This window comes from Micropterus salmoides, unplaced genomic scaffold (assembly GCF_014851395.1).
Source record: "Micropterus salmoides isolate LMB-PRFRI ecotype aquatic unplaced genomic scaffold, ASM1485139v1 Ms_hic_scaffold_23, whole genome shotgun sequence".
Classification (NCBI taxonomy): domain Eukaryota; kingdom Metazoa; phylum Chordata; class Actinopteri; order Centrarchiformes; family Centrarchidae; genus Micropterus; species Micropterus salmoides.
In genome coordinates, this window is record NW_024041484.1 from 21,435,359 (window position 1) to 21,446,410 (window position 11,052).

At 38.5% G+C, this 11,052-nt stretch overlaps 1 protein-coding gene and 1 long non-coding RNA gene across 2 annotated transcripts; one reads left to right on the top strand and one right to left on the bottom strand.

The window, feature by feature from the left end:
• Window positions 1–542: 542 nt before the first annotated feature.
• LOC119918063 lies at window positions 543–1,320 on the bottom strand. The gene is made up of 2 exons (XR_005447385.1): window positions 1,162–1,320; window positions 543–834 (listed from the first exon to the last, which is right to left on the bottom strand). It is a non-coding gene; the product is annotated as an uncharacterized LOC119918063 (long non-coding RNA).
• Window positions 559–10,522, top strand: zgc:194209 (uncharacterized protein LOC570908 homolog). The gene is made up of 9 exons (XM_038738586.1): window positions 559–707; window positions 2,514–2,603; window positions 3,270–3,391; window positions 3,827–3,928; window positions 4,833–4,985; window positions 5,086–5,201; window positions 6,477–6,637; window positions 6,716–6,911; window positions 9,089–10,522. Coding segments are annotated over exons 1-9 (1,158 nt in total). The 5' UTR covers window positions 559–705; the 3' UTR covers window positions 9,305–10,522.
• Window positions 10,523–11,052: the final 530 nt, after the last annotated feature.

Below are 11,052 nucleotides of genomic sequence, written 5' to 3' on the forward strand. Positions count from 1 at the left end.
ATACTTGAGTATTTCTATTTTTACGCTACTTTATACTACTCAACTACATTTTGGAGACAAATACTCTACTTGTTACTCCACTACATTTATTTGACAGCTGTATTTATTTTACAGAGTCAGATTATTAATACAAAATATATATCAACTAATAAATTATTATATATTATTATAGATTTAGCTACCCAGCAGTATAAAGTAAATTAAATTGATAAACTCATTAATTTAATTAAAGTTGGAATATATGCCTTCTGTGTGGACTGTACTTTAAGTGATATAAAGGGCCAGAAAGTCAGTAGGGGCCCAAAAAAGCAAATCTTTGACACAAAGTGTTTGTGTACCCTTTATAATGTGGATTTTAGTTTCTTACTTTACTTTAAATCAAAAGTGCAGTATATTTATGTCATAATGTAGTCCAGTTAAAATATTTAAAATATATGTGTCTTAAAATAGGAGTGCTCGAGTAAAGTAGTTTTCTTACTTGCTAAAGGATTGCACTCCTTTGAAAATAGTTTGTAAATGCATTTCTTTTTGTAAATCTCTCACCTGTGTAAAGAAGTCTGAAAATCTAGAGGCAGAAATTGTCCGGAAACACTTTTATTTTGAAGGTCTTCGCCGGATGTATCCCCAGGTGTGTTTTACGCTCTGCGCTCTTGTCCCCCACTCATTGATTCAGCAGGTAGAAGAGACGCGGACTCCAAGTCAACAATGTAAGTTTGACATTTCAATCTAGTCCGATTGTCTTTAGTGTTTTTTTCTTTTGTATCTCTGCGAATGCCTGAAGTTGAAGGTTGTTTCTGCGTCGCCAAACTTTGTTCAGCAATCTGTCAATTCTTGCTGTAAAATCAGCGGCGTCGAGATAAAAAAAAAAAACAGTTAAAAGTTGAATTTACCAGAAAACAGACAGGCTTCTTTTCGGCATCCATAAAATGCACCAAGCAGCTCTTTTTTTTAAACCAAAAATAAACGTCACCATCCGGTTCACGTGTTCCTAAATTACTGCAGATAGTTAACGTTAAATTAATCCACCAGAACAGCAGCTGTAGTCGTAATTGTAAGACATTTTACACCTGGTTCCTGGTCACCGATTTAACTACCTATGGATTGTAAAACATATTATCTGTTATATATATATATATGTTTAAAAAAAATAATAAAACTTACACAATTTTGAGTAGAGTTTGGCTTTCTGCAACGTTCCAGGTCGCATCTTTAAAATGCTCTGTGTTTTGATGATGCATCTGTATGGGACACTTTAACTGCAAAGCTTTGTCAGCTTTTGGCAACACAGTGGTCACCTTTAGTTCAGCTGACAAAGTATATGCTGGTTTGGGGCCACTGGGGGACAATCTGTGGATTCATTCTTATGCGCCCTCCCCCCCCAGCAGCAGTCTGCACATTGACCTCTTCAACCCTTCTGAACCATCAAACCTTTGGAAACCAATGTTTCAAAAGACATCAGATGTGTCATGCAGAATTACACAACTAGCAGTTGATTGTTGATTATTGATTATTGAAGTTGATTATAGTAGTGCCTACTTTTGCAAAGTGCATTGCAGCAAACAACACATGGGGAAATGGGAAAACAATGGAGAGAGTGTATAAAAGATGTAATCAACATCTAGATTTAACAATGCATGGCAGTACAATTTGCATCTGTTTCAGTCAATGAACATATCTCTCTCTGACTAAGCAGACATATGTGCAAGTTATTGCAGAAGTTCCTCAATCAGCGCCAGAACAACATGATCAATGTCACATTTTTTCCACTGACATACAGTCTGACAGCAAATGGCGTGCAGTGTTACATATTATAGATCCTGTGTGACACAGTGCTGTGAAACATCTTATACATTAACTTCACCATGTGTGACACAACACTGTTGACTTATTAACTGCAGATTGTGAACCACAGACATGAGACAACAAAAAAAACTTTAATTTTGCTGCTTTAAAGTAAAAACCGGTCTAGTGACTGCTGCTGTGCAGTTAAATTCAGTACGTGCAATTTTAATCAATATGTGCAATGTACTGATGTGTGTTTATATTATAGTCAATTACATTTTGTGAGCCAGATGCAGCATAATGTCATTCTACCGTGCACTTGTCCTGTCAATAATCTGAATAAAAGCGACATTATTTTGAACTTAAATAACACCTCTACAGGTTTATATCAAATTTAAGGTGAAATGTGCATGATGTAAGTACCTCTAAGGGCTTAAAGACTCAGACCAAAAAGAACAACAATATTTTGCTGACGCTTCTCAGTGTCCAGTTTTGCAAAATAAGTGAAGGTTTAGGCTTTAAATTGAGCTATTTAAAGGACACTGAATTCATGTTAAGTCTTGTATGTGTATTGTTTAATCTTTTTTGTGTATATTTTCATTACATTAAGTAATAGTTGGTATTACAGGTGTTTGGCCCTTAGAAAAATATGTGTTCAGCTCAAAACAATTAAAAAAAAGAATCAACATTACTGCAGTCTGATGTTACTGTTATTTCTGCTCTCTTGTCAGGTTGGGTAACAGATCGTTGTTGGCGGCTTTGATCGCTCTGGCTGTTGGAGTTTACCTGCTGCCTTCTCCCATAGACCCCAAACCACATGTGTGAGTACACACCATACACAAACAAACAAACACACACACACGCAGTAACACGTGTTTAACTGCTCTAGAGACATTAAGCAATACACAGTAACTACTCTAAAAACATTTTAAAAATCAACAAAAGTCTAGAGCCATGCTAGCAGCGCTGTGAGGCTGTACTTGGGGACAGTGGTGAGTTGAGGTAAATGCTAGCATGCTCAAAGTGACAATGCTAACATAACCATTTAGTTTAGTGTTACCATGCTAACTTATGCTAATTAGCACTAAACACAAAGCACAGCTGAGGCTGAATGTTAATATTGTTGCAGGTTTTTGGTCACAAATTCTGACCTGAAGATGGCGCTAGATGAAAAGTTAACAGATCAAAGTTATTAGGTGCGTTCGAGATGACTGCGGCTGACTTTGGCGCCTGCAGCCGCCTTGCTCCCGTGAGGTTTTAAAGTCAAATGTCACATGGTGACATTTTGCAGCGCCGGCAAAAATTGGACACAATTTCTAACCAGCATGCATCATTTTAAGTCCAGCATGCATAATTTTAAGTCAGCGCAGCGCCGCAAGTCAAACGCGCCTACCAGTTCTTCCTGAGTGGGGCATGAATGTGCGTGCTAAATGGTCAGGTTATCCATCCAATACTTATTATAATGAAATCCAAATTTGTTTCTCCAGACTGAAGGGGCCTCCTCCGGCCCTCGAGGGGCCGCTGGCTGTCAACACCCGTCTGCAGAAGGGCCACAGGCTGTTTACTGGGAAACTACACGGACCAGAATCCTTCACTGCTGATGAGGAGGGTGAGCGTGTTAGTTATTTAAACTTTGTAGCCAAACTAGTTTATGATTCTCAGAGGTTATCTCGTTAAGGGCTTGAGGGTTTTGACCTTTGCCTATGATGTCTGTTCTATGCAAGGTATTTTGTCCCTTGTACAATACGTCACATGTGACATGTTGATCTGCTTGATAGCTGGTTTTATGCAATTTTTTTTTTAGATTGATTTATTCTGAGATTTTGTTCTTTTCTTATTTTTATTTCTTATTATATTTTTTGATAGATGAATTTATACACTATAATACTGGTTTCCATAGTCCCATGATGGTATGAATGTTTTTTTTTTTGGGGAGGTTTTTCAGCCTGACAAGAGAAAAAATCACCACAAAACACCCAACTCAGCAGTTTCAAAACATATCTGCGGAAACCGTGTGTTTGAAGTGCGTGCGTGTGTGTTTCAGGTAATGTGTACACGGGGACAGTGGACGGGAAGCTGTGGAGGATCGGCCCTGATGACAGCCTCACCCTCGTCACACAGATGGGACAGAATTTACCAGAATGTGGTTTGTATTTTATTTTCACACGTCTGTCTCTTCTTTTGCTTTTTCAGGGATCCTTCCTCTTTTCATCCAGCACTTTCCTTCACTCTCAGTTACACTTCACCAGATATTGACCTCACTAGTAGGTCTTTCTTTTGCTGTTTGGACTTGCCTGGCCTATTAAAAAAAATCTTGAAAGCTCACTTCCTCCATAACATCAGCAGTTCATTTTCTTTTCTTGCAGTGTTTTGGTAATAAGTAGAGGAAGAGAAAGCTGTAGCACTCAGTAGCTAAACGGAGCAAAACACAGGGTGAAAAGCGGTTGTACCTGTTCTGCAACAACCCCTAAATACAAGTATGAACCTGAAAATAAACATAATACTTAAATTTATTCTATTGTGTTTTGGGCAGGTTGAGATAGTGACTTGCTTCACACACAGGGTTCATTATTTAAACAGCAGAAAATCACAAATGAAAACATCATGGTGAAAATTTTATTCTAAAAATACAATATCAGTCTTTTCTCTTACCATTTATTTTCTTAATTATTTATATTGTATTTAGAGACTCTGGCCTGAAGGATAGATCAGAAACGTGTGTCTTTCATTTCTCCCCATATTCTTTCCATTTTCTGTTGTGAACATTTAATATGGGATTTATATGGAAATCACTTTGAACAGAAAAAAGATATTCCTCTAAGTATTTTTGCTTGAAAATTAGTATTACTAGATAACTTACCTTGAAGAGCCATTAGTTTGAAATGAAAGATTCACTTGTTTTGTTTATTATCACACACTTGTGTTCTGTTCTCTCCTCAGTTTTAAATGTCTGCTCTGCTCCATCTTTCTCTCTGTTAAGGTCAATACAGCTGATAGGCCTCAGCATCAGATAAGCAAATAAATTAGAAACATGCATGTTGTGTGTGCAGGCAGAAGTACAGACTATGAGCCTGTGTGCGGCCGTCCTCATGGTGTTCGTCTGGATCGTCACGGTCAGCTGATAGTTGCTGACTCTTACTTTGGGCTGTATAGCATCAACCCCACAACTGGAGAAAAGACTCTGCTCCTTGCAAACTCACAGGGTATAGTCTTTGTGTTGGCATGCATGCTGAATAAAGCCCAGTTAATTATAATTTGCGGAGACATTTCTTATCTGTGAGCCGTCTTTTCTTTGTTCCTCAGGTGCTGATGGCGTTCCCTTTGCCTTCCTAAATGGCCTGGAGATTTCCTCCCAAACTGGGATCATTTATTTCACAGACTCTTCCAGTCGCTGGGGACGTAGACATGTTAGACTGGAGGTGAGACGATGGGGAAAAGATGGATCTGTTCATTCCCAGAGCTTTAAAGAGATCTTCCAATCAGCTCTTTTAGATTTGAAGTTTAAAAGCATCTAAAAGAGATAAAAAAGAGGTGTGTGGCTGCTCTAGAAGATATAAAGTGCCCCCCCCCCCATTATTCCGTGGTAACCGCAGCCCTCCAAAAAACACACAAGGTCACACTTTATTCGTCAATCTGGTTGTTTAGCAAATTGTTGAACGGTTGATGAGGCTCGAAGAGAGACGTGTTTACATGCATTTAAAAAAATCATATTATTCCCACCACGTTTTTAGCAGCAGAAACCTGCTGCCCACGTAAACGCTAAACCCCAGAGGAATAACCATGAAGTGGTTATATGAAAAATGAAAATTGTAATTCCATTTGGAGGATTCATGTGCACATTAACGTGTCTCGAATTCCTATCTATAAGTGGAAAAACGCACACAATGAATCAAAATTAATGGAAATCTGACTTTGTTTTCAAGATGTGGACCAAAGTGTTGGAAATGTATGGGACATAAACTAAATATAAATTTCTCATTCAAAAAATCTTTCCCTCAGTGCTAGATTTATTTTAATATTTTTTATTTTTTCAATTTTTGTTATGTGCGAACTTATGTAAACTAAAGATTAAGACACTAATAGCATTATTAAAGTGATCTAAACTCAAAACAACAAAGTTTAGTTTGATAACGATCATCAACTTTATTGGCCACATACAAATAATACACAGTACAATACATGCTGTATTTAACTTATCCAAATGAGGCAGCCATTGTGCAGCACCTGAGGGAGCACTGGTCTGTGATGGACTCAAACTGGCAACCCTCCCAACCCAAGTCCCCACGGACTAAGCTAAAGCTAAACTAAGTTTAGCCTTGTTGATAAGATAAAAGATAAGATAAACCAGACTAAGCTTAACTAAAATTATTTATAATTAAGCAATCTAAAGTGTTCAGAACTAAGCTAAGCTGAATTTATGTGACAGTAAATTGAGTTTACGTAATTAAATTTTTCTTAGGAAAAGTGCTCTAAACAAAATTATAATAAGCTAAATATGATTCACTCAAAGTTGCTCAAACTCAAATAAGCTGAAGAAAGCTAAAAAGATAAATGAAAGTAAAATCTAAACCAAACTGAGCTTAGCTAAACTTATAAACTAAACAAAGCTGAGAAGCAAAACACAAAATATAAACTAAACTATAAGCTAAATTTAACAAAAAACCTAAATAAAGCTGACCTGTTTGATGTTTCAGGTGATCGAGCTGAACAGCCTCGGCCGTCTTCTCTCGTACGATCCTGATACAGGCAGCGTGAAGGTCCTGCTGGACTCCCTCTACATGCCCAACGGCATCGTCCTGTCGCCTGACGAACGCTTCCTGCTGCTCGCAGAGACCAGCATCGGACGCTTGCTGAGGTACACACACACACACACACACACAAGATAAACATCAGTTACCCAGAGGACAGATGTTCACTCTCTGTCCACTCTCAGATATTGGCTGAAGGGCCCGAAGGCTGGTACCAAGGAGATCCTCATGGACAACATGATCGGATACCCGGACAACATCCGCCTTAGTGACCATGGAACATTCCTGGTTGGCATAACTACGCCGCGGTTCAAGAAGGCCACGCCTCCCTTCCTGGACATGATCGCCCCGTACCCGGCTGTCAAACGCTTCCTGGCAAAGGTCAGTGTGTTTAACAGCCAGTGGCAGGGTTGCACTGACATCTCAGACAGAAATATGGACACTCTTTTGTCAGTTCCTTCCACATCTGATATAATCGTTATGGTCTCTGGGGAAGTGGAGGGATTAGTGTTGAAGAAAAGAGCGGCACACACATTCTGAAATCACGTTATTAGCTGCTTAAAGTGAATCCTCAGGTACTGTTTTTTGAAACTGCGTTCGTTCAGTCAAGTGCAGAATTTGATCCTTGTCTGTTCGGGTTGTTAACTGCAACAAGAGCAGTAAAATGTATTAAATTAATATTAGATTATAGCAAATAAGTGATAAAAAATGTACCCAATATTAATAACCAGGATGTACCAAAATGTTTGGGATGATCACCTTCATATGTGTGCTGGTTTTCATAATTTCTTCACCTTTGGCCTAAATATGTTCCACTCTTATGAGTTTAGTCAGTTTTAGCAGAAAGTGTTCATCTTTTTGATCGTATAGCCTGTGGCGGTTTTGGGTGGGGGGGGAGCCAACAGGGGCCAGTGCCCCTGTAACACGGACCTTGGACCCCCACCTATGGCCCCCCTCTGAAAGAAAAGTCTACAATAATCATAGTAATCTTCCTGATGCGAAAGGCGGAACATGTGTCTCAACTAGTCGGATCCTTTAGGAAAGCAAACGTTTATTTAGCTATAGTCACTTAGTCATCCATGTTACTGTCACCTTTTTCAAGTAAGCTGCTCCTACAAATATCTACGCCATCGATAGTGTAAAATCAAGATCACTGTATTCAGTTTAACACATTGCTCGCCTCAACGTTACATCTACTTGACTCGAAATGTACATTAAACTGAATGTAGCATTGTAGACAATATTTTGTCCTTGTAATCCAAGTTTCCATTGCATGGATAGCCTTTGGATATTGTTGGAAATTAAACCCTCCTTAAAGGGTAAATTATTATCATAACAATTTCATAATGCATTGCATTTAAACAGCACTGTTCATACACAAAAAGCGATAACAGCAGGTGCTACCAGGCTGGACATGCAGTCTGCTCAAGTACTGTATGTATCCCCCTCTATAATGCACAGATGATGGCCTACCATCAAGTATTTAATTTTGTGTATACTTCACATCATGACTAATAACAGGAGTGAATATGGAGAAGTTTCTATTTTCCTAGCAAAAGTTATAGTGGGATACAAAATACAAACTGGGATCCAGAGGATGTGTAGGACACTAGAGCTCATACTGTTCATTAAGCCTTACAAAGAAGTGTTGCATCAAAGAACGTACCGTAACTTGAGCTAAAGTTAACAGGAATGTTTTTTTGTATAATGTAATTTAATAAAACTATAACTTAGTTACCGAAAATCCTGTTACTAAAACAAATAACTAAGTTACTGAAACATAGTAAAACATTACATTATATACTAAACAAGACATTTTGAAAGCTTGAACATTGCCTTTGTCTCAGATTGAAAGTGCCCCTCTTACAAAACAACTGGCCCCAGCTTGGCCCCCTCAATAAAGGTGGTCTAGAACCGCCACTGCATATAGCATTAAAGCACAAAAAATATATATTGAATATCACTAAATAATGTATCCTGTTGGCTAAAATGTTTTCAGGTTCAAAACACTGACCGATCGAACCCACAGATCCTGATTCTCAACAACATTTTCCGGCTGCGCAGTTTAGAGGAGCAGTTTTATCAGGAGATATAACCACATCTACTTTCCCATGATGCGTTTCCTCCCATAGAGGAGAGCTGTGTGACTCACAATTATTTTGTCTGTCAGTCAGGAGAGAATAACAGGCTTTGTTCCAGGCTGCACTGAGACTAGACAGTGTGAAATCTGATGGGACAGGGGCAGGAGCCTTTAGCAACACACACACACAGATTAGTTAGACAAGAACACACAGGTTTTTAGTTGAATACTCTGCTCTGTCACACGCACACACTGGGAAGGAGCAGGTATGAACTCCCAGTGAACTTTGGGAAATGTCACGTGAGGTCACACTGACAGAAAAACTTAATTTAAAACACAGTTGATGTAAAAATGTGGTTTTGTGAATTACACCTAAATGACTTACTCTGTGTAAAATACAAAGAACCATACCAGTGTTGATGTACCTGAATACCAGCAAACTGTAACTTTATTAAACTTAATATATTTGTGTTGCCAGGTGATTCCTCTGAGCTGGTACAACCTTCTGCTACCGCACTACGCTCTGGTCCTCGAGCTGGGGTTGGACGGCGAGATTGTGGGATCACTGCACGACCCTGAAGGCCGCCTGACGTGGGCCATCAGCGACGTCTTCCAGCACCGCGGGAGGACCTACCTGGGCAGCACCGACCTGCCGTTCCTGCCCGTCCTGGAGGGATGGGAGAGCTCACGATGAACCCCAAAAAACTAAATGTAGGCTAATTGAATGTTATTTTTTTGACAGTTTAAAGATTCTGTACGTGATCGAGCAGCTACGGGGACATTTGTGGCGCTTTTGGATTCTATGTTTTTTTAAGGTTTTTAATTGACAGCGACATGTGGATGCTGCATTGATCAAACCTGGATATTCTGGTTTTAGGTCAGACCCTGTCACCCACTAATGACCTGAGAGGTGAACTGAACTCATCTAAAGATGTTATTAGAAAAGTGATGAAATTCTTTTTGATGGCATAAAATTGACATACTTTTCAGCTCAAAAATCATGAGCTAATAATATAATAATATAATGCAGTTAAATTATAGAAATGGGTAAGTTCTCCAGCATTTTTTATTATTGCATTCCATTCAAATGATCATGCTCACGACAGACGGTGTAAAAGTATAAAAACCGATGCAGCATGCAGCTCATTCTTCTGCTTTTAAAACCTGGCTCTTACATTACCCACAATCCAACCACCGACAGTTTGGTCAGAAATTCAGGTGTGTTATGTTAGTAGTGGCTAATGTAGCCTCGGGTCATAACCCTGCAGCAGAGATGAGGAGCAGGCTACAGAGGTGTAGTGAGCTCTTCTTCTTCTCTCCTGGCTGGCAGGAGACGCTGAGAGGTCGGATATTTTGGCTTTTTAACTGACACAATCAACAAAGTCGCAGCAAGCATGCAGCAGATATCAAAAAGAAACTTCAGATGTGATAAATAGATGTTGTGTTTGGACTGGATGTCTGCCGACGAGCAGCAGAAGAAACAGTGAGTCCATCAACCTCCCCTCCAACTGGAATTAAACCAAGAGATTTAATGACATTAGCTACAGTATTTACCTACTTTCTTCCCAGCCGTCTTCGATTTTTACATACAGATCCGTAATAGTTCAGGTTTTTTGTTAGCTACAGGGAGCTTAAACTGATTTGGAGTAGTGATTTCTGAATGTTTGGACTACTTTTAACCTCCCTACAGGCCTAGGTTGCCAAAATAGACTTTTTCTGTGAGGATTTTAAATGAATGTTGGAAATTTTAATGTTAAACTGTCTTAAAAATCTATACTATATTAATACCATTCTGGAATGTCAAATTTTTAAATAAATATTTTATATTAATTTTACAATTCAGTGAGACTCTGAAATAACCAATGTGTTTCAAATAGAGCTGAAATAATAAATAAGTTGTTTTGAAATGATAAATCTGGTCCAAGCTTGTTAACTTTGAGAATTTTCACTTTTGTATATAATTAATGTAAAAAACTTTTGTTCGGACAGAACAAGCTTTTTGAAGACATCCTGGAAAATTGACATTTAATAGAGTAAACTATTTCTTGAGTTAATCTAGACCAGTGGTTCCCAAACATTGTATGTCCATCATGTCCCCACCTGATTAATCATATTCATGCAACTTTAGGTCCACTCAGCATCTACGCCACCTATTTTGAGAACCACTGATCTAGACAGCGATTGTTGCAGCTCTAGGTTTACAGTTTGTTTCAAATCTTAACTTAACGTTGAATTAGGTTTAAAGAGGAGATGCTTTGCTGACTCATAATGCAGACAACAAAAGTACGTATGGCAACAGGTAAGTACCAAATTACTTAATATTTAACCCAAACAGACCTTTTTTCCAACAGGTAACAGTAGCAGATGAGATGTAAAGGTGAGGAAAACAAATTAAAGCCTTTATTTATATGGCAATTTCTAAAAAACTAATTAAATAAACAA

Coding starts and splice junctions, on each gene's coding strand:
- zgc:194209 (XM_038738586.1), top strand. Junction 5,202..6,476: donor GTAGACATGTTAGACTGGAG/GTGAGACGATGG, acceptor TTGATGTTTCAG/GTGATCGAGCTGAACAGCCT. Junction 6,912..9,088: donor TCAAACGCTTCCTGGCAAAG/GTCAGTGTGTTT, acceptor TTGTGTTGCCAG/GTGATTCCTCTGAGCTGGTA.